At 32.8% G+C, this 25,000-nt stretch overlaps 2 protein-coding genes and 1 pseudogene across 2 annotated transcripts in view; 1 reads left to right on the top strand and 2 right to left on the bottom strand.

The window, feature by feature from the left end:
• LOC136062786 (probable LRR receptor-like protein kinase At1g51890) overlaps positions 1 to 2,767 on the bottom strand; it is an 18,855-nt gene extending 16,088 nt beyond the window's left edge. The window contains exon 1 of the mRNA XM_065762334.1: positions 2,650 to 2,767. Within this exon, the coding sequence (XP_065618406.1) occupies positions 2,650 to 2,767 (118 nt within the window). The remainder of the gene's footprint in view (positions 1 to 2,649) is intronic.
• An 8,726-nt stretch (positions 2,768 to 11,493) lies between these two features.
• Positions 11,494 to 11,904, bottom strand: LOC112031886 (uncharacterized). Its single transcript, XM_024064598.1, has one exon. The coding sequence runs from the start codon at positions 11,902 to 11,904 to the stop codon at positions 11,494 to 11,496; it is 411 nt and encodes a 136-aa protein (XP_023920366.1).
• A 1,911-nt stretch (positions 11,905 to 13,815) lies between these two features.
• On the top strand, positions 13,816 to 24,232 carry LOC136061265 (probable LRR receptor-like protein kinase At1g51890; annotated as a pseudogene).
• The last annotated feature ends 768 nt before the right edge of the window (positions 24,233 to 25,000 follow it).

Here is a 25,000-nt window from a genome sequence, read left to right on the forward strand (position 1 = left end):
TTTTTTTTTTTTTTTATTTTTTTTTTTTTTTTTTTTTTTTTTTGGGGATGGGAATATCAAATCTTATTTGATATTGAATTTGTATATATATATATATATATATATTGTTAGGTTCTAAAGATTTAGGATAAAATGTTTAGATTCTCAATTTGTATATGTTGGCAAATTAACCGAGAACAAAAACATGTCTAGAATAACTATTAGACATTGCTCAAAGTGTTTCAAGTCAAGTCTCAAGAATATTTGAGCTCTAGAAAAAAAGTCATTTTTTGTGAAGCTCAATTGATCGAAAGATTAGGCTTGACCGATCAAAAATTGCAGAAAAATAATTTATGCAGAATTTTAAATCAGGCCCAAGCCCGTGAAAATGTTTAGGGTTTCAGTTCAACACTCCTAAGTATAAAATGAAAACCCTAACAACGTTTTGAAGACTCTTGAAAGACTTGTGAGTTACTCCTGTGAGATTTGAGAGGTTCTATATATTCCAACTCTACAAGTGTCTACTAGAACAAGATCTACAATCAAGTGCTAGTGAAATCTAGTTGCTACAATATCAAGAGGTTGTGATCTGAAACCTTTAAGTGGGATCTCAAAGTCACAAACATTGGAGTTTGTGTTCTGTAAATCCAAGAGAGAATGAGTCAGTGGATTCGGAGTTTGTACGTGGTCGTATCAGTTATTACTACTAAAAGTAGCAATAAATTTAGGGTTAAATCTTTTGTAATAAATTCAATTATCTTATAGTAGATTTGTTTTGCCTTGAGAATAGCTAAGTCAAATCCTCCCTAGGTTTTTACCTTGAGACAGTTCATTTCATTGGTTTTCCTACGTGATCATATTGGTGTGTTCTTTATTTTTCCACTGTTGTGCATGATATGATCTCTCTTTGTTTAACCTAGATCTCATAATTAACTTAAGTAATTACGTAGCTAATATATTAGGTTAAACAATTTGCTTTAAGGGGTCCAAATAAACAAACAAACAAACACACACATATATATATATATATGGGTATGTTCATATACAAATGGGCATGTTCTACTAGAAATTCAAAATTAACAAAATAAAATAAATACTATATATAATTTAAAGTTATAATGTGATAAAGAATATATAAAACAAAATTTAAAGAATAAGAGCAATAGAATCTAATTTATCAAATTCTCCTTGCAAGTTCATTCAATAATAAGAAATAATAGATAGCCTCAACTTGATTTATTAATCAAATTAAACTTGAGCTCAAAGCTTTTAAACTTGATATCTAGCATAAGTGTATTTTCAAGCCCATAGTAAACATATTATCAAGTCTATTTGGTTTGAATGAGTAGTCCAAACTCCTAATTGATAAATTAAAAGCTTAGTAAGATATGAGTTTATTTATCAAACATATTACCAAGTCTATGAACGAGCCTAGACTTGGTTTTTTTTTTTTTTTTTCCTGTTTACTTGGGCTCGACTTGTTTTTTAAACAAGTTTAAAATTAGGGCTCATACTTGGCTTATTATGTACAAACAAATATGAACAAACATTTTTTTTTTTTTTTTGAGAAACATATGACCAAGCATTTTATGAAGCCAATCTCAAAATGTTTATGAGCGACTTGATTCATTTATAGCCCTTGGCATTTTCTTTTGGACTAAGATGGTTTCTTATAAAAAAATTTCACACTTTGTAGGTACCACCACTTACACATGGTGATGGTGTTAACGGAGTGTGGATATTGTTGGCATGTGTCTCCTTTTTTTATTAGGATTGGGCTTCCTTTTTTTTTTCTTTTTTTTTTTAAAAAAAATTGGGGAGTCTTGGGCCAAGACCTTGAGCCACCCCTTTTGAATATTGTAATGGCAAATTGTGAGTGATGAACAAATGAACCCACTCCTAACATCACATTTATTTTCCACTATTTAAAATCTGTCTTGGAAGGAAGGGAGCTGCGGGGGGAGGGGGAAGAAAAGTAGTCATTTATGCTTGGAGACTTTCGAGTCAACTAGAGATTACTTGGATTTAATTTATGTATAAATATACTACATGATTTATTTCATAATCTCTAAAAATTATGGCAATAAATTACAAAATCATGTTAGAGAAGGAAAGATTTTCAATTTTCAATTAGGAAATTAAAGGAAGGTTGTTTATCATTGATCATTTTAGATTTCCTTCGACTTTCTATAATTAACCGAATGTTATTTGTGTGGTTGCAAAGCAGGCTTGTCTATTGATTGATGGATCATGTTTTCGTTTTTATTTGTGTCTATTAATGAATCTTTTGATCAGCAAAAGTAAAAAATAAATCATCAGAACATGTTGACTAAGGTCACATTCTAATATTCTATACATGTCTGTGCTGTGCTTGTTTTAATGAGAATCTAGGAAGATAGGGTAAAATAATAAAGAAGTTGACTAATTATATCATAGTAATACAGAAGAACAAAGCTCAAGGAATATTAATATATGTATTAAAGGCGTGAGTTTAGAACTCAAACTGTATGTGGCTTTATCACTGTTAACTTCTCTCTAATAAATAGTCTCCATGAATTACTCGCTCCAACGTAAGAGTCCGAGAAGGCATGCATGCATTAAAACTTGCCAAGCACCAAAGAAGAAGAAGAAAGCACTGTTGGTTGGCCAGAGATTTCAAGAAGTACTTACCCGGAATTTCATCATCAAGTTTTCTTGCAGCGTACTGATTATTTCCTGCAGAGTTGCCAAGAATAGCTATCACTACAACAAAGAGGAGCCACACTTCTAGATTTGATGCACCATCCATATTGGCCTTTCTCAGCAAGTATTCTTTCATGCTATATAGTATGCTACTTAATTAGACGGGGAAGAGTAATACCTGCAGCGAATGCTAGGCATATATGTGTATATATATATATATATATAGGTGGGGTTTGGATACAAAGTCTGCGTTTTGTTTTGTTTTGTTTTTTTTTTTTTTTTTTTCACGCGTATGTGCGTTTTGTTTTGTTTTGTTTTTTTTTTTTTTTTTTCACGCGTTTCAGGGGTAATGCGGCTACTAGTACACGGTGAGATTTGTAGGATCGTAAACAGTAGCTGCATTATTTGACTTTTCAGCCAGTGAACAGTATACAGTGCACTGTTTACGGTCCCACAAATCTCACTTTTTAACAACTTTTTTATTAAAAATGGGTACTACGACACTATTCACACATTTAAAAATTATTTTGCTACATTGTTTTCAGTTTTCAATTTCAGCAAAATAAGTTCTATCCATATAGACCCATAGTAGAGCCAGAAATTTGTTTAGGAGGGTCAAGTTAAATATATTAATAATTTTTAAATCTACTAAATACATACAAATTTATTATGCATATTTTTAGGAGGCTCTTGGCACTTATTCTCATCTATTGAGGAGAACAATGATCCATTGAAAAATAAATTCGCATTGACATATATGAGCTTCCATCACATATATGTGTGAGAGAGAGAGACCAAAATTTCTCCAATCCAGCTTGATGGAAAGTAAATTCCTCTTACCTTTTACCTGGTAACTGAAAAGTTTCTCCAAGTGAACATTTAGTCACACGGCTAAACAACTCATGTGATTTGTTTGAATTATTTGATAAATTGTGTAATGTTGAGTCTTAAAAACCGCCACGTAATAGTAACACAAAACCCTACATGGTATTGTTTAACATGAAAATATAGCTCTAAGTATAGACGTGTGTCATCAATTAGCAACTCATCGTTTGTTTGATATTTAACAATTTATACATAAAACAATACCACATGGGGTTAAGTAATACATTTAAAATTTCAAGGGTTTCATATTTTAGCAAAAAACTATTGGGAATTGTGTACATTTTCTCAATTATTTTTAAAAAGTGAGTTACAACTTAAAATTGAATATTCATTATTTCATAATATGTACCCTAATTGTTAACAACACCTAAAAGAAAATGAACTATGTTTTCCTTTAAACCGGATTGGAGGAAATTCCTCTAACCTATTACGTGATTGTTCATAAAATTAATTATTTGTATTAAATCACATAATTCAATCTTAAAAAAAATAGAATAATAACATGATTTATTAAATCATTTAATAAGTCACATAATAAGTCACATAATTATTATATAGGTTATATAACTAAAAGTAGAAATGATTTTTTATTTTTGGAGAAACACATGAATATTATTTTAAGTTACCTTAAAGTGAAATGGATACACTTTTTACCAATTATTAGGCAATAATATTTCAAACGTTTTTGGTGGGATGGAAGGAACATGTGGATGAATGCTTTTAAGTAAACTGTAAACCTTTCTTTACGGGTTGATTCGGTCAAGACCTCGTATTAAGCACGGCAGGTTGATTTACCTAATAAATTTAAAGACTTTGAAGAGTAGTCCAAATAAAGTAGGTATAACAAATATGAACTTGTTTTTCGGTAGAAACCAAATATGAACTTTGATTCCTGACTTTTTAATTTTTAAAGACTTAAATTAAACCCACACGGTTGAGTCAACAGTCAACATGCACGACATTGTACCTCCATGAACTTTAAATTCTTGTCCTAAAAACGGAGACGAGATTACAACTTGACCCGGTATTTGGTTATATTTTCCATTGTGAATTACCAGTTTCTTTGATACAATACGTTTTCTGCAAAAAGATTATTATTCGTTAATTATTTTTTTAAAACTTAAAAAAAAAAAATTTGACTTATTATCTTGTGTTTGATTGTGACTTTAAAAATGAGTAAAAATAATATATTCTGTTTTTTGGTTTGTATGAAAATCAATAATATTTTTACATTTTAATTATATGAATAAAATCTTCTTTCATAAAAGCATAACTCAAATAAGAAAATAATCTTTATTTTTGCATTATTTGAGGCTCTCAATAGGAAAAAAAAAAAAAAAAATACCCCAAATTAGAATCTATATAAAAAATTTAGTGAGATAGCAAATAATTTGAGAATAAAGAAAACGATCACTTGGGAAAAACTTAACCACTGGTCAATGCTGAAAAACAATTGATTAACGGTTTGTTTGTAAAGAGAGAATGGAGTGAAAAAAGAGAAATTACCATTGAGAAAAATAAAAAATAAAAAAAATTGTACCGTCAAGTGTACTTGTTATTTGAGGGTCTCGATTGAAAAAAAAAAAAAAAAAAAAAACTCAAATTTGAATTTATATAAAAATTAAGTGAGAAAGCAACTATTTTAAGAAAAAAGAAAAATATCACTTGGGAAAAACTCAACCACGAGTTGAATTTATATTAAAAAAATTAAGTCAGAATAACAGAAATGTAAAAACTGTATTCTAATTAACTTGAATGAAAACTATCGCGCGAATTTGTTTATATACACAGATACAAAGTTAGTTATAAAAGAGGGAAAATAACTGACTTAACTAACTGTTGGGCCATTTTAATATTAATTAATTAAAAATGAATTTATATGACAATATAAATGTTGTTAGGTTCTAAAAATTTAGAACGATTGGTAATCCATGACCACAAACTTTTCTAGATATAGATCTTAGAATCTATAGGATTTATTAGACAATGCTCGAGATGCTGCAAGTTCAATAATTCGAAACATGCTAGGTTCGACTAATCGAGTGAACAGAATCGACCAATCGAAATACGAGTTCTGCAGAATTTAATTAAAGCCCAACAACCCATCAAGCCCATTAAGTGATTAAGGTTTTAGATCTATTTCACATAGTATTTAAGGCAACCCTAAGGCACATTTTGTTATAACTTTAGAGGTGCTCTTGTGAGATCTAAAAGGTGTTGTGTCTTCTCCTTTCAAAGTCACTATTGGAAATCATTCTCATACTATTAGAACCGATAGATTTGAAGTTGCTACAACAAGATTATACATAGCCGATGATTTAAACCTTAAATGGTAGTCTTGGAGTCACAAACTAGAGAGTTTGTATTGCTAAACCTTTGAGTGGGATCTTAGAGTCACAAACGTGGGAGTTTGTGTTCAAGCAAATTCAAGATAGAAGAGTCCGTGGAATTGGAGCTGCACGTGGTCGTGTTAGTAAGTTCTACATAAGGTAGCTTTATATTTAGGGTTTAAATCCATTGTAATCTCTCATTCTATCATAGTGGATTTGTTTACCTTGAAGATAGCTAGGTTAAATCCTCCACAAGTTTTTACCTTAAAACGGTTAGTTTCATTTGTTTTTTTAGGTCACCATATTATTGTCTTCTTTATTTTTCCGCACTAAGTAATATGTTTGCATGTGTTTAAACTAGATCTCATAATTAACCTAAGTTGGCCAATTCATTAGGTTAAACTAATCTCGTTTGTAGGGGTCTAAACATAAACAAACAAATGTAAAAATGTGGGAGTTAATATGGAAGATAATGAGTTGGCGAAAATGTTTAATTTCACATTGAAAATGAGAGAGACTATTTTATTCTTTTTAAATGTAATGATTAATGAGCTAATATGTATTGCTTCAGATATTAAGCTAAATACATTCAGATATAATTTTCATATTCATTGGTGAGTAAATGACCTTTTTATTATGAAAAATGAAGAGTCATTCACCTACTTAATGGATTAACTATTGGGCCTATTTACTTCTTTAGAAACTCCTTATCTTATCCATTTAATTGTATAACTCCAGCCCATCATATTTATGTCTAGCATTAATCTTGTAACACCCATTATATCAAAATAATGGACCTAATTATTTAGATTAATTTGGGTAATAATTTCGTAAGGCCTATTAAGCCTACAAATAGACTCATTTAGACCCATTTCAAGTTATTGCAAATAAGTCAAAGAAGGTCTGCACCAGTTACAAAGTTTAGCCAATCAAAGGCTTGAATCTCCTTAAAGAGAGGAAGTGTTGTGCTTTAGTTCAAATAGCGTTGTTTATTTTTCTAATCTCAAATATATAATATTTAAATGTATTATTTAGTTATTTTTTGTGTTGTTTTCATTATTATTATGCTTGCACCTACACTAACTATTAAACTAGGCCCATTAATGATATACAGCTGTACTTACTGAAGCCACGTGACTAGCACACTACACCTGTTATACATAAAAGAAGCTTAAACTACTTGCATCTTAAACTTCTTTTCCTTGGAGATTCGACCAGTTATAGGGTTGAATTTAAGATAAGGTACCATGTTTATGAGGGGCTCAAAAAGAATCAAATTTAGATTCTAAAGACAATTATTGAACTTAATTCCATGTATTTCCGGGTTTTTCTGATTATATACGCCCTAATTTTCTATTGCAACTTACAAAAGAGGTGAGGGATTTCATGCAAAAAGAAATCTACATAATTGAATGATTTATTTCACCAAACTAATGGAAGACTGTATTCTACCCGTACCATTTACATTAAATAATGGCCTAGTTGATCACTTGATGAACATGATGATCCATAGCAGATGCGCTATACTAGAACTAGTTGCACGCAAAAAATTAAACTTCGGCTCAAATGTCGAAAGAATATCCACCGATTTTCATGGCCAGAACACTGTCATAACATGTTGACCTTTGTCGAAATCACCACCCCACAGCCTGTCTTTAGCTGAGGACCTCTCTTTGATATTCTCCATAGAAGGAGATACACAGATTAACTATATATGGCTGTATTGAGCCTTGCAGCACAAATAATAATATTATTTTCCTTTAACTGCAACTCAATTCTCAACTATTTATCGATACAATTATATTAATGAATTTAAGTGGAAAATATACAATCACTTAAAAAAAAAAATTTATCTCATATAAGTTGATTTTGGACTTATTTATAAAAGGGTTAAGTTCTCTAAGGGCATAAGATAAATATTAATAAATGTTCAATTTTTTGAAAATAAGATGTATTTATGTGTTAATGATTCATTAGATTACACGTACAAATTGATTGTGATTAATAGATTTTTTTTTTTTTTTTAATGTATGCAACGTATTGACTTTATTTTTTGAAATACGTGCATAAAAAAATTATTTAATAAATCATAAAATGCATCTTAACTATTGCCTTTAGTGAGTTAACAAAATCCTTTGTAAAATAAGGGACAATTTGATGTCAATTTAATTGTTTTAAGATTGTGTGGATCAAATCAAAATAAGATCATAAGATATGGCACAAAGCTACAAAGTGTTTATTAGTAAAATTCAGAGGCTGTTTGATAGTGAATTTTGAACAACAATTTTTAATGTTTAAATAATATTACATGTATTTCCACACATTTTTTTACTTACACATATTTCCAAAAAAAAATATAAATAACGTTACTAGAACAACATTACTAAATGGGCCTCAGATGCAAACTTGCATCATTTACTTCTTGTACTTAATTGCTAAAATTTAACTTGGTCTTTTAATTTTCTTTTCTTTTGGGGAGCTATATCTTATTACCTAATTAATAATACTTATATATTAATGTACGGGCAAAAGTACAATTTCTGTGGTTGAGTACCACTTCTGTATTTATTTATTTATTTTTTTGATGGGGAACTTGGAAGAAATAACATTCCAACTTGAAAACGAAGTACAACAAAGAAGAGAAAACCAGTCAAATACAACCAGAAAATTACATAGCATCCTCTCTAATAATTTGCTGGATGGGAAGTGGAGTGACACCCTTCCAAACCTGAGTTAGCCCAGAGAGTTTTGCTTCTTTGGCTAATACATGCACTGCTCTGTTGCCGGTCCTTTTCAAGTGCTTGAATGAATAGCAAGAGAAGGAATTCAAGGAAGACTGGATGTCATGAATGATATGACCAAAATCACTACCTGTGCAGTCCGAAGAAAGGGCTTGGATTACTGATAATGTATCTGACTCAAAAATGGCGCATGATACCTGCATTTCTGATGCGAAGAGGACACCTTGGAGGAATGCATAGGCTTCAGCCACCTCGGCAGAGAAATCTGATGGAAGAGGCTTGCTTAGAGCACCAATTGGGGTACCTGTGCTGTCTCTGATGATAACACCTACACATGAGTTCCCACCATTTGCTGAGGTAGCACCATCCACATTAATCTTAAAGAAACCCAAGGGAGGGGCTGTCCACTTGTGCTGCGAGGTAGGGGAGAGTAAGGTGGACTGAGCAAAGGCATTATTGAAATCAAGTAAAGCTCTCCTGGCTGAGTCCCACAGCTGCATTGGGTAATACCAGCATCATTGTGTATAGCTTGGTTCTTATTACCCCAAATGGACCAGCAGTCATGAAGAAGGTGTCTAGGTCCTTGAAGGTTCCTTTTTCAAAAATCTGACCTGCAATGTCTAAAGTGTCCATTTCTGTGCCAGCAAAATTAAAAGGACAGTCTAGCCACAAAGCCCAAGTGGCCCTAGCATGCTCACAGTGAATGAGAGCATGAGTAGTGGTTTTCATGCACTTATCGCATAAAGAACAAAATCCAGTGGAGTTTAAGCCTCTGCAGCGGAGGTTATACAAAGTGGGAAGACCATTCATGAAGGCATGCCAAGCAAAAATCTTAACTTTAGGAGGGACCTTGAGCTGCCATATTTCCTCCAAAGTGGCAAGGCAAAGCAGTCAGAAATGCCTTCCATGTGCTCACCTTGTTCAACCAGCTTGGCAGCAATGTAGTAGGCACTTTTAACAGTAAACGAACCATTTTGTTTCCCAACCAGATCAAGCTATCCTCTGGAAGGCTAAAGCTGATAGGGATACTAAGGATGGTGGAGTCTTCAAAAGGGAGGAACAAGGACTTCACAAGGTTTGGTTTCCACCATTTAGTATTGTTGTCAATGAGAGAAGAGACCATTGGGAAGTTGTTGAAAGGTTTTTTGGGGGGGGGGGGGGGAGATTACCTTATGAGTGGATTTTGTTGGCAGCCATCTATCCTCCCAAATGTGGATTCGTTTACCATTTCCCACCCTCTAACGAATGCCCCTTCTTAAAACTTCCAAGCTATTATGAATGCTCCTCCACGCAAAACTTGGATTGCTGCCTTTTTTAGAGTTTAGGACATCATCATGGGGAAAATATCTTGCTTTGTAAACCCGTGCCACTAAGGAGTTGGGGTTTAAGAGAATCCGCCACCCCTGCTTGGCTAATAAAGCTAAGTTGAAGGCCTGGAGATTCCAAAATCCCATACCCCCAAAGAGTTTGCACTTGCACATCTTTTTCCAACTCGCCCAAGCCAATTTTGTTTCTCGATTCCTTTGGCCCCACCAGAAATTCTACATCATCCGTTCAAGATCATCACACAACGTTTTAGGCAATTGGAAGCAACTCATGGTGTATGTTGGGATAGCCTGTGCGACGGCTTTAATGAGGATTTCTCTACCCCCAATTGAAAGTAATTTGCCTTTCCAACCAGCCAGCTTTTTCCCCACTCTTTCTTTTATTTCCTCAAAAACCTACATTTTTGATTTCCCAATCAAGGATGGGAGACCAAGGTATTTTTTATGCCTAGTGTCTTGCATAGGGTCGAGAATACTTAGGATTTCATCCTTACTCTCGGGAGTGGTATTCGGACTAAAGAAGACTGATGACTTATCTGCATTGATCTTCTGACCTAAGGCTTTTTCATAGGCATTAAGAATGTTAATAAGCTCCAGGCATTCAGTAATATTGGCCTTGCAAAACAGCAGACTATCGTCTGCAAAGAAAAGGTGATTGATTGTGGGACAGCCCCGGCATATAGAAAGGCCATTGAGAGATTGATTTTTGGCTGCTTGATGACTGAGAGCAGAAAGGCCCTCAGCACACAGGAGAAAAAGCCCTAGAAAGAGCAGGTCCCCCTGTCTAAGGCCCTTAGAAAGGGTGATGCTTCCAAAAACCTCACCATTGATGATCACCGAATACGAGACAGAAGAGATGCACTGCATAATAAGATTAACCCATTTTCTATCAAAGCCCAATTTCTCCATTACACTCTTAACAAACCCCCATTCCACCCTATCAAAAGCCTTACTCATGTCTAGCTTGATGGACATAAAGCTTTCCTTCCCCTCGGATTTGTGATTTAGATAGTGCATGAGTTCAAACGCTACTAATACATTGTCCGTAATCAGCCTATCAAAGGTAAAAGCACTTTGGTTTTCCGTGATTACATGAGGAAGAATGACTTTAAGACGGTTGGCAAGAACCTTAGAGACAAGCTTGTATGCTACATTACATAGGCTGATTGGCCTAAGCTTTGTCATTTTGGTGGGGTTGTTGGTTTTTGGAACAAGGGAAATGTTGGTTTTGCTAATTTTTGCTAAGAGCATATTGAGGCTAAGCACATTCAGAACCATAGCAGTAATATCATGGCCTACAATACTCTAATATTTATGAAAGAAAATGGCAGACATACCGTCAGGTCTAGGAGCTTTGGTGGGGTGGAGTTGCTAGAGAGCTCTAGTTACTTCTTCTTTGGTGAAGGTTCTGGTAAGCTCAGCATTCATCTCCTCAGTAACCCGAGTGAGGATGGCATTGGTGACCTCCAGGATGCCTTAAGATGAGGAAGAAGTGTAAATGTTTTCAAAATAGGCTAGTGCAGTGGTTGAGATACTATCTTTGTCCTCACACTAGCAGCCTTCATCATTCCAAGGTCCCAATATGGTGTTCTTCTTCCTTCTATCTGAAGCTCTAGCATGAAAAAATTTGGTGTTTCTGTCACCCTCTCTATACCAGTGAATTTTACTATGCTGATGCCATAATGTTTCTTCACTATCCAGAAGCTCATTAATATCCTTTCTTAATTCATCAATTTTTGCTCCACGAGAGCCATCATGGTCTTGCGCAATAAGGGTGTTAAGAGCCTTTCTTTTCTCTTGAATTTTCTTTGGGATGTTGCCAATCACATCCTTGTTCCAAGCCATTAAATCAGATGCACAGCGAGACAGGCTGGAAGCAATACCTTCCAGAGTAATCAAGGAATTTCCCGCTTGCCACGCAGCTTCAATGATCTCCTTACAATCCTTCCTTTTAGCCCACATGGCTTCAAAGTGGAAACGATGCTTTTTAGTTGGAGGCAGAAAGCAAGAGTCAGAAAACCTTAAGAGGCAGTGGTCAGAGGTAGACTCGGCAAAGTGATGGACCTTGGTATTTTTGAAATGGTTTATCCATTCCAAGTTTGCAAAAGCTCTGTCCAATCTGAGATAGATTCTGTTGCTCTGTCCCTTTGCATGTTACACCATGTAAATTTCGGACCTGAGAAACCGAGGTCTTGGAAACCACAAATATTCACAACCTCACGGAAGCTCTCCATTTGCCTTTGTGATCTCATAGCTCCACCTGATTTTTTAGTCAAAGATAAAATTTCGTTAAAATCTCCACAACAAAACCAAGGTAAGGAGCATTGAGTACCACTTCTGTATGTGGCCGAGTTAGCCCAAATTCAAATACAGGCTGAAAGTCTTTAACTGCCGTCAGTGAAGCCTAAACTCAAATCAAATGTAGAGAATAATAAATGAGACATCCATATATTGCGGAATCTGATTCCATTTCTAGTATTGGTTCCAAGTTGATGGGCCGAAAAAATCCCATACCATACCAAAATAAAAAGTTTTAGGATTGAACTTATAAAATAACAAATAAAAAGTCCAACTAAATTATTCAAACCCCAACATAAGATATTGTGTATATATATATACAAGGATATGTTGTAATAATAATATAAAGTCGGAGAATATTCATTTACAAAATAAATAAAGTGGAAATTCGAGTTCTGGACACAATTGATAGTGACACAATGGCAAATTCAATTACATGCATGCTAAGCCCCACTCTAGAGAGACTGACAATTCAATAATTGATGTTTGTTCAGTTAAAAGTTTCTCTCATTTTTTTTTTTTTTTTTTTTTTATAAGTCCAAAAAATTTAATAAAAAAAATTGATGTATGGAGAAAGTTCCCAAATCTGCCCGCAATATAATAAGTCTAAAAACACATCAAAATTAATAACAAATTTTACACATGTATGAAATAGTAAGTTGTTAATGATAGATAATAAAGTATTGTTAATAATAAGCTTATATAAGAATCAATAAGAATATATCAAATCAACAAGTATGAAATCTATTATGCAAATAGCATTGCTCTTGTTGGATATTCTCCACATTTTGATGGTTTTTCTTTATATCCACACAAAAAAAAGAGGTGTGATATTGATGACCTTGTATTTGGGCTTAAAGATAAAGGCCCCAGTCATTGTAATGTCAACTACGTTCATTTCGAGCGGAACCCCTCTCTCGGGCTAAATTTAATACAATAAACAATGTTTACTTCGTATGGCTTATTCTTCTCTTGGATTCATTAAGCAAATAATAGTATAATACACTACCAAAGAAAAAAAAAAAAGAAAAAAAAAAGAAAGAAGAAGAAGAAGACTTTGTCCTACTCTTGGAGAAAGTTCCCATATCACGTACACCTTGCATTTTAAATATTCATCCTCAACAATTTGATGGTGATTTTTTATTTTTTATTTTACTTTTAAGATTGTGATGGTGATCTTGAATTTAGGCCTAGTTGGCTCCTCTCCTGTCTTGGCAGTTGGGAGTCCTCATCAAAGTGACCCAAAAAAAAAAAAAAAAAGTAATCCTCCATCAATCATTTAAAATAGCGTTTTGTAAAATTTAAGTCCGTCGTTTAAAAATTTGTGGAAGCTATCATTGTTGGAGAGTGTAAAACCACAAACCAATCTGATTGAAGAAGACAACCGTCAAGTGCATGAGGAAGTCCAAAACGATGCTGTTCCATTAAAAACTATTCAAGCAAAATATAAAAATGTCACAGCCACTGCGTTTGGCTGTACTTGTGGTGGACCCACCACTTTCTTTTGTATTTCCTTTTTTTTTTTTTTTTTTTTTTTTTATATCAATATATTTCTATCGCTACATGTCTTAGCTTTACCACTGACAAAATATTATGGAGAAACCGTAAATAAAGTCAGCTAAATGTAGCTGCAGATGGATTTGGTGGCACAAGCCCAACAGTTTATTTTCATTCCGTGTCTAGAATAGTGGACTCTAGATTTAATGCTCAAAAATGTTGTGTGATATGAAATCAATTTGAGTACAAAAACATGAGAGATTTAGAGCATAAAATCTACATATTCCCACACAAGAGTCAAAATTTATTTAATAGATTTTGCATTTTACAATTGTGAAAATCTTCCTTGCAGTAGATATGGTCACCAAATCCAACATCAAATCAAAGAATCAACACTATAGCTGCTCAGAGGTTGTGAGCATAACTAATAACTTCAAAACCATCATTGGAGAAGGAGGATTTGGGAAAGTGTACCATGGCAAACTGAGAGATGAAACTCAAGTTGCTGTTAAGTTGCTCTCTACTTCATCAAACCAAGGCTATAAGGAATTTCGAGCAGAGGTTAGATTGAACATCGCAGCCAATCTTTTTGACTACTTAAAATGTTAATTTAATTTGAAACTAAGATTGCATGAGGCATGCAGCTAAAGTACTTTCATTTGATTAAATTGGAGCATTGGCTTGAAATAGGCACTACTCTTAATGATAGTCCATCATAGAAACTTGGTTTCTCTTGTTGGATATTGTGATGAGGGTGAAAAGAAGGCACTTATATATGAGTAAATGGCTAATGACAATCTGCACCAGCATTTATCAGGTATTTACCATTTACCATTTGTGTCCGAAGGCTCTTCATCATATGACCCACAATAAGTTACCTTTGTGGCTTGGTCAAATTAAAAGCATGATTTAGTTTAGGGCAAGGCTCCATAACTGCACCTATGTGCTAGCTAAGAATATTAGAATCTGTACAGTCTTTTCCGCTATTAGTTACCTTTGTCAAATCAAAAGAATGTTGGCTTCTAGTGAGAGCAGGGCACCTAACATGTGCTGCTCATACCAGATGCGTATCAAGTTTTTTCTAGTGGGCAGTCTCATTTTGCTTGATTTTATCATGAAACACAATGCATACTGCTTATGAAACTGTAACTATGTCCTGCCCGTAGAGAAGCACCTATGGTACTATCTATAAGCATATTAGAATATGGGCATTACAACTATCCAGAAGCCCAGCTAATATTTCATGATACACCAATGAAAAGCATAAGAACAATTGAAACAAACCAAAAAGAGGAAGTGTGAGGTACCAACAAGCCAATCTAAGCTTAATATATAAAAAAGTACAATTTCTATTTCATATAATTAGCATTACGCATATGTAGTTTGACTAAAAACTCACAAATATTACTAATTTTCTCATGATATTGTGAAATCAGAGCTATCTTTTATAACATCCCAGCTTAAAGAGATAAATTGATAATGTTTTGGCTGCAGTGACAAACAGAAATATCTTAACTTGGAATGAGAGACTTCATATTGCAGTGGATGCAGCACATGGTTTGTAATCAAATCAATTACATGATTATTCATCTTCAAGATTGTTGTATTTCAGTTATAAATATATTAAGAATAAGTTACCAATGGTATATTGGTGGAGTTGCAGGGTTGGAGTATCTACATAATGGTTGCAAGCCACCTATAATCCAAAGAGATTTGAAACCTTCCAACATTTTATTAAATGAACAAATGCAAGCCAAGATAGCTGATTTTGGTCTGTCTAGAGCCTTCACAACGGAAAATGACTCTCATGTGTCAACTCGCCCAGCTGGCACATTGGTATACCTTAATCCTGTGTAAGTGTTTAGACCTATTGATTTGAAATTCATATATATAATTGGAGTTAAGAGTGAATTTAAGTATCATGTATATATGCTCTAGTGGAATTTGCAACACACTAAGCCTGTTATCATAAAATTTTCCACTAAAAATATTTTCTGCCTTTAAAGATCAAACATTGATTTCCAAGTACCCAATGCATCCAAACACTATAAAATTCACAAATTTCAATTAATTGAACAAAATTTCAAAACTTTGCAGTTGTTACAAGTACATACTATTATAATTTTGCTGCACAGCTCACTTTCTTCACCGATAGGAGTTATACAAAGCAACAGGGTACTATTATAATTTTGATGCACAACCCCTTTCTTCACCAATGGGAGTGTTATATAGAGCATCAAGATGCTTATTTAAGGTCCAAGCAATCAATCATTTAATCACCAAGTGCAACTAGGATAGGATATAATGAAAGTAATAGCTAGCGGAATTAAATCAACCAATGAGTTTCTTGTATTTATCTAGCCACATGTGTTTTACATGCAGATTTCAAGCATCTGGAAACTTTAATAAGAAAAGCAATGTCTGTAGCGTTGGGATTATTTTGCTTGAGCTAATCACAGGCCGCACTGCAATAGTAAGAGGCCCTGTGAAAAACAATCACATACTTGACTGGGTTAATCCTTTGATTGAAAGGGGTGATGTTCAAAACATTGTTGATCCAAGATTAGAAGGAGAATTCAACACCACTTCTGCCTAGAAAGCTATAGAGATAGCCATGTCATGCATACCATCATATGCCATCCAAAGGCCAAACATGAGTCATGTGTTGGCAGAATTTAAGGAATGTTTGGCTCTAGAGATGGTTCATGAAAGATCTCAAAGGATGGCAATTGAGAGCAATTTAACAACTTCAAACATTCCATTCAAAATGACCCATTTGGAGTATGAATCAGATATTGTGCCTCATAGTAGGTAGATTTTTTTTTTTTTTTTTTTTTTTTGGAGGGGTGGGGGGGGGGGGGGGTGGTGGGGTTGGGGGGTGATATTTGGTAGTTTGGAGAGGGAGCATTAGAACCTAGACATCTTCACCAAAAAACGTCAATCTATAAGACTTATGGCCCCATCTTAGGTAGTTATCAAACAAAAGATTAGTAGTCAAGTGTTCTTTGTATGCGATATGATAAGTTTGTGAATGTAGAGAGAAATATCATAGAGTGAATGTACATTTGTTTTTGGAACTTTTTATCCTCAACAAGCTTAATTTTAAGTTCTCTATTAATATAAAACTAGCATTATTCAAATCAAGTTCTTGTTCAAGTTTCCTATTGTGGATCATTTAGTTCTTAGGTCATACAAATTAGTTGTGAGGTCAGAAACTTGATTCTTTGAGAGTTATCTTTGAGAATCCATCTTTTTGACGCCCACATTAACTATCAATTTATAATTCTTTTTTATATAAAAAAATAGAGACTTGAACAGCGTCTCATTGATTGATCAAGCAAAAATATGCTTTGAATAATGATTTGGGTGAATTCCATGGCTTCTTCCCTTCAAATTCATTGCCCCTATGGGCCTATGCCTTAAGCTGCCTAACAATCTTTTTGCTAAAGTCATTTCTTATAATAATTTTTCAGTTTTTCAGGATTAAAAAATATGGTATTTACCTTCTCTCTACAAAGAATCTAAATTTATGAGGAAAGCTAGTTTTCTATTAATATTTACAATTAAGAGAATGAACCTTTACAGTCTAGGGTATACATGGGTTAGGTCAAATAGGGTTTGGGTAGTGGTGACTCTAGAAATTTTTCTTAGGGTGGTCATTATAAAAATTAAATTAAACAAAATTTAATAAAATAAAATTTGAATATATTGATATCATAAAAAACGCAAATACATAAATCTTAAAATTTTATTCTACTAGTTTTCATATTTTGAAGTTGACGTATGATAGTTTTGTTATCAATTCTATCAATAGCTTCATTTTCAATGTATATAATCAAACAATCATTAAACTACTGATATCCCATTCAATTACGAACATCTTGCCTAATAAGTAACAATATAAACAAAATACATCATCTTTTTTTATGATCTATAATCTATTCCAACCAATTTTTGTATTCTTTAAACTAATTAGTATTAAATCAACACAATGCTCCAGTAATTTATTTTTTAGGGAAATCGTGGCCAAGAAATTGACAAAAACCTCTTTGTAAATATGCTCTTCTTATTTCAACCTAATCATTAGGATGAAAAGGTGAGACATTTTCTCATAGCCTATGATTTGAAAGAAAATTATTTAAGTCAATACAGTTTTGCTTAGAATATTAATCTTGCAATACAAGTGATTTCTCTATAAGAAATTTATTCATGGCGCAAAATAATAAAGGGTAAACTATAAGTTCATTCAATATATTCAATTTAGGCATTCAACTATTATATTAATCATATTCAATAAAGTATTCAGGCATTACTTAATTTAATGCATATGAGTATGTACAAAATATATCACATAAATCCAACAAATTCAATTAAAGACTAAAATAAACACTAAATTGTATTTGTTTGGGCAATTTTTGAGAAGTGTTACATTCGTAACATTTTCCCGACACTTGTACAATAAATCCTAGATGAGTAGTTTTTACTAGTTCTAATTTGAACCTACCACAGAAATCATTTTTTGACAATCAATAACAGCTAATAACAACTTACATAAGATTTATTTGTGAAATTATTATGAAAATATTGTGAAAATTGCATTTTTTGAAATTCTTTGGTTCAACCTTCAACGGACCAAAATTTTGGAGAGATCAAATTTTATTTTTAATGGACTTAAATTTTTATTTAGGGTGTAAGTTTTTTTTTTCAAGGTGGTCAATATTTTTTTCTAGGTCCGTCAATAACCCATATTAATTTAAAATTCAAAATTTTAAGGTATTAACAAAAAAAAAAAAAAAAAAAAAATGGAGGGCCTCTAGTGGGTTTGGGCTCAATCCAGACCCGACCAAATCCCGTTGGGTGGTAGAATGGAGGGCTTGTCATTGACCTAAGAGCATCACCAGTTCGAATCAAATTGGATTCAAACTAGTCAAGTCAGTTTCGATTGAAATCGAGAGAGGCAAAAATCTTCATCGGAGATCTTGAGATCTCCACCAATAGACAACAATGATTTTTTTCATAGACAATAGAGATCTGAACAGAGTTGATAGGGGTCGTTAGATCAATTCGGCCAATTTTTGGAGAGTGAGACCCACCACTCAACCCGTTGGAATTATTGAAGTTGCACATTCGTTGTTGACCACCACTCTCATCGAATCGAGCGGGTTTTGGATCAAGTCACCACTAGTCAGAAAGTTTTGACCGAGTCGAGCAAGTTTAGGATAACTATGGTCCCGTAACCCGTTTATAATATATTACATAATTAGAGTACAACTACAAAAGGATTTAATCTTTGTAGTTGTAGACTGGGGTTATAAACAGTGGACACTAAACACATACAACCAATGTGAGATAAACAATATGGTGTTTATCCTACAACTAATGTGGGATAAACAGCAGACACTAAACACATGTAGCGATAGAAATATATTGATATAAAAAAAAAAAAAAAAAAAAAAAAAGGAAATACAAAAGAAAGTGGTGGGTCCACCACAAGTACAGCCAAACGCAGTGGCTGTGACATTTTTATATTTTGCTTGAATAGTTTTTAATGGAACAGCATCGTTTTGGACTTCCTCATGCACTTGACGGTTGTCTTCTTCAATCAGATTGGTTTGTGGTTTTACACTCTCCAACAATGATAGCTTCCACAAATTTTTAAACGACGGACTTAAATTTTACAAAACGCTATTTTAAATGATTGATGGAGGATTACTTTTTTTTTTTTTTTTTGGGTCACTTTGATGAGGACTCCCAACTGCCAAGACAGGAGAGGAGCCAACTAGGCCTAAATTCAAGATCACCATCACAATCTTAAAAGTAAAATAAAAAATAAAAAATCACCATCAAATTGTTGAGGATGAATATTTAAAATGCAAGGTGTACGTGATATGGGAACTTTCTCCAAGAGTAGGACAAAGTCTTCTTCTTCTTCTTTCTTTTTTTTTTCTTTTTTTTTTTTCTTTGGTAGTGTATTATACTATTATTTGCTTAATGAATCCAAGAGAAGAATAAGCCATACGAAGTAAACATTGTTTATTGTATTAAATTTAGCCCGAGAGAGGGGTTCCGCTCGAAATGAACGTAGTTGACATTACAATGACTGGGGCCTTTATCTTTAAGCCCAAATACAAGGTCATCAATATCACACCTCTTTTTTTTGTGTGGATATAAAGAAAAACCATCAAAATGTGGAGAATATCCAACAAGAGCAATGCTATTTGCATAATAGATTTCATACTTGTTGATTTGATATATTCTTATTGATTCTTATATAAGCTTATTATTAACAATACTTTATTATCTATCATTAACAACTTACTATTTCATACATGTGTAAAATTTGTTATTAATTTTGATGTGTTTTTAGACTTATTATATTGCGGGCAGATTTGGGAACTTTCTCCATACATCAATTTTTTTTATTAAATTTTTTGGACTTATAAAAAAAAAAAAAAAAAAAAAATGAGAGAAACTTTTAACTGAACAAACATCAATTATTGAATTGTCAGTCTCTCTAGAGTGGGGCTTAGCATGCATGTAATTGAATTTGCCATTGTGTCNGAAGAGTAGTTTTTCTTTTTTATATTAAAAAACGGTTTTTTTTTTTTTATTATTCTATTTTAATCTTCCTATACTATATCCGTATTCACAAATTAATGTAATGTCTTTTTTTTTTTTCCTGATAATTCAGTTGGAGGGGGGGTTCGAATACTAGATATCTTTTGCTTAGAAACACTAAGAGATTTCAATTGAAATAAAAAACTCTTGGTGACCGTATTTCTAAATTGGTATTTTTCTTTTGACTCTTTTCTCTTTGAATCGCCTGAATATGATCGTAATTAAACAAGTTTGTAAGCTATAATTATAAGCCAAAATTGTAGCTATGGAATATATATATATATATATATATATATAAACCACAACGGCAGCTATGGAAGCATTGATCTACAACAATTGTAGCTATATATGATTGGTCCATCTGTGAACATGATTGAAAATCCATCCCAGCAGAAAGAACAACAAACAGACCGTAAATCGGTTGTTGATCAGCATTGACCGGTGGTGTTGAGTTTTTCCCAAGTGATATTTTTATTTTTTCTCAAATTAGTTACTTTCTCTGTCAGAGAAGTTCAGAGAAGCAGAAAGACCGGCTGACTAAGAGCCTTATAGCTCAATTAAGAGAAGAAGAAAAACGAGTTAACTAAAAGTCTTATAGCTCAACAAGCAGTTCTTGACGTTTCCAACAAAAACATCCTGTAATTAAATTCTCATTCCTCATTATAACTATTGATTTGATAAAATTAAATTATTAAAAAATAAATAAATAAAACGTACTGGCTGATTACAGAGCATGTAGCTCATAGCAGCCGAACGTAACATAATTAATTGATTACAAATTCCAGATCGTTGCCTAATTGGACACGTTTTTGGGTTTAACTTGTGTCCAGTTCACAGTTCACACACAAAGCCGGATTCCATTACAGTGGGAGAAGTGCAAGAAATGAGCAATTAATCCATAGAACCAATTATTCGTATTTGGCATCTAACATTCTCAATTGGAGCTCCGCTCTTATGGACCAATTATTTTGGGTTACAATATTTGATTTGAGTTTAGGCTTCACTGACGGCAGTTAAAGACTTTCAGCCTGTATTTGAATTTGGGCTGACTCGGCCACGTACAGAAGTGGTACTCAGCCACAGAAATTGTACTTTTGCCCGTACATTAATCTATAGGTATTATTAATTAGGTAATAAGATATAGCTCCCAAAAAGAAAAGAAAATTAAAAGACCAAGTTAAATTTTACTAATTAAGTACAAGAAGTAAATGATGCAAGTTTGCAACTGAGGGCTCATTTGGTAATGTTATTTTAGTAACTTTGTTTGTATTTTTTTGGAACTACATGGTAAAAAAGTGTATGAAAATACTTGTAATGTTTTTTTTTTTTTTTGAGAAGATGTAATGTTGTTTAAACACTGAAAACTGTTGTTTAAAATACACTACCAAACAGCCCCTGAATTTTACCAATTAACACTTTGTAGCTTTGTGCCATATCTTATGATCTTATTTTGATTTGATGTACAAAATCTTAAAACAATTACACTCTGTTTGTTTTGATAGAAAATCTTATGTAAAAATAGTTTTCCATGTTTTTTAGTGTTTGGTAACATAAATAATAATAAAAAGAAAAGAAAAAAGAGTCAATGAAAATCTATCTTTAGTCAACAGAAAAAGTATGGCTTGTTTTTATAAATTGTTTTCCATTAGTTGTTTTGGAAAACAACTCTATCTCATAGCAAGCTAAATATAGGAAGTTTGGAGCTTGTTTTTCAACTTATTTAAGGTTGCTACTAAACATAGGAAAATAATATTATTTTATAGAAAATACTTTTTGAAAAATGACTCATTTTTTAGAAAACATTATATCTGAAACAAACAAAGTGTTAAATTGACGTCAAGTTGTCCCTTATGTTATAAAGGATTTTGTTAACTCACTAAAAGCAATAGTTAAGATGCATTTAATGATTTATTAAATAATGTTTCGAAAATAAAATCAATAAGTTGCATATATTAAAAAAAAAAAACACTATTAACCACAATCAATTAATACGTGTAATTTAATGAATCATTAACACATATATACATCTTATTTTCGAAAAGTGCACATTATAATTAAACATTTATTAATTTTTATCCGATGCCCTTAGAGCACTTAACCCTTTCATAAATAGAATCAAAATCAACTTATATGAGATAATTTTTTTTTAAGTGATTGTATATTTTTCACTTAAATTCAATAATATAATTGTATTGATAAGTCGTTGAGAATTGAGTTGCAGTTAAAGGAAAATAATATTATTATTTGTGCTGCAAGGCGCAATACAGCTATATATAGTTGATTTGTGTATCTCCTTCTATGAAGAATATCAAAGAGAGGTCATCAGCTAAAGACAAGCAGTGGGATGATGTAATAGTTTCTCATTAAAATAAAAGAGATTCTATTTTAAAAAAAATATAATAACAAATGGTAGTGGATTTTAATCTCCATATTTTATTTAGTTAGTAGATAATATAGTAGTTTCTCATTAAAATGAAAGGAGATTTCAATTAAAAACTGAAGATAAGCCAAACCCTTTTTTAACTGGTTTGTAATGAAATAAAACATCATGTTAGTACTTTTTGCTAAGAGATTGATTTTTTTTTTTTTTTTTTGAGAAGATTGCAAATTTTTTTTTTTTTAAATTTTTTACAAAAGAAAAAAAAATTACAACCTAGTGAGAAACTGCCCACGGGTCACATGTTTTGCATGTGACCGATTGTTCTATCCAAGATAACTCCAATTTAGAAGGCATGTTGAATATTGTAGTAATTCCCTCAAAATTAGAGGGGACATTATAAATTGGGTGAAAAATTAGGTTAGAAAGTGTAATTTATTGACCTTTTAATATTCATTTAATTTGTAGCATATTAGTACAAAACAAAGAATATCAATTGTGAATTGGGATGCTATATAAATTAAGTTAATAAAATACAATAGAAGAATCTCTATCAATTGCTCGTCGATAGTGTCTCGGGTGCATCTTGCTATGATGATGCAATCCTAAAATGGAAGGAGAGCAACAAATAAAAAGAGAAAGAAGGCTGGGGTCTCTTCTTAAAAAGTGTGCTTAAACTCTGGAATTAAGATCTCCTCTAATATCATATGGCCCAACGCCAATAGTGACTTATTGCTATAATTTTTGTTTCATTTCGAATCCTACGGTACATATTTGTTTTTTCTAAGAAAATTTCAGTAGCGCTTTGATTGAAGACCAAATGTCTATTACACACGCCATTTCTGCACAAAGTCACAATAAGATAGGTGTTAAATCAGACAACATTTTGTTTTGTTGCTGAAAAACATGGGGTGTTCCAAAACTCATATTGAAACCTTCTTTGAGGTTGCGAAAACCATATTGATTGCTTATGTCTAATTTCCTCTTTCTTTTTGCAAAATTTCAAGGTTTCATTAGCATTGATTGTGGCAGCGATGAAGATTACATTGACGAGGAAACTGGAATTCCTTACAAGCCAGATAAAGACTTGATAGATACTGGAATAGTTAAGACGGTATCGCCTGATTCACCTGAAGATCTTCCACAGTCACAAAAGAACTTGAGAAGTTTTCCCCAAGGAACAAGGAATTGTTACACCTTGAGACCAGAGCAAGGCAAAAACAATAATTATTTGATCAGGGCAAGATTCGTATATGGGAATTACGATGTGAAAACCAGACACCAATATTTGACCTACATCTTGGAGTCAATGAATGGACAACAGTGAATTTAACAAATTCTGGTGCATATGGTTATTATTCTGACATTATTCATGTTCCCTTGACGGATTACATAGACGTGTGTCTGATAAACACTGGTCGTGGGTACCCTTCATTTCAGCATTGGAACTACGGCATTTGGACAATTCCATTTATCAAGCTCAGGGCAGGGCACTTCTGAAAGTATGGGGATATGACGTTGGCAGTAACAGTTCTGAAAATGCATTCTGAACTTAGAATAATTACTTCTTTCTGACATTGTATATTCCACCTCCGTGGCATGGCTTGCATATGAAGAATATTATTGGTTGCCTTTTATTTTAAGATAACTCTTACACCACTCAGGATTATCATATTTACTGTTATATGCTCTCAAACTTGCTGCATTTCATTAATTTTTCCATAACAACAGTATTTTAACTTTGCAGTTACCTTGTTCATGTTCATCAACTATTAAAGCACTTGAATGCATATGCATATAAATAATATATCACGTTGTTCCAGTATCATCTTATTCTGGCACAGTCTGAATTATTTATTTATTTTATTTGAATTAGGTATCCAAATGATGTCTATGATCGCATCTGGGGCCCTTTACTATTTGACAATTGGATTCCAATTGCCACAAACTCAACCGTTTATTCTTCGAGCAATGATAACCCTTATAAGTTACCAGATTTAGTTTTGAGGACTGCTGTCAAAACACATAACGCTAGCACTCCCCTAAGCTTATACTGGAGTCCACCAGATTCTCTTTTCAAAATATTATGTTTATTTTCACTTTGCTGAGAATGAGATTGAGAAGCTTAAAGCTGGCCAGCAGAGGGAATTGAAAATTAATTTGAATGATGAACGCAATCTGATCAAATCTGTCAAACTTGATTATCTGAACCCAAGAACCATAGTCCAAAATGATCCACCAATTAGTGGAAAGCAGATTAGCTTTTCA

Source organism: Quercus suber, unplaced genomic scaffold (assembly GCF_002906115.3).
Source record: "Quercus suber isolate HL8 unplaced genomic scaffold, Cork oak 2.0 scaffold_453, whole genome shotgun sequence".
NCBI lineage: Eukaryota > Viridiplantae > Streptophyta > Magnoliopsida > Fagales > Fagaceae > Quercus > Quercus suber.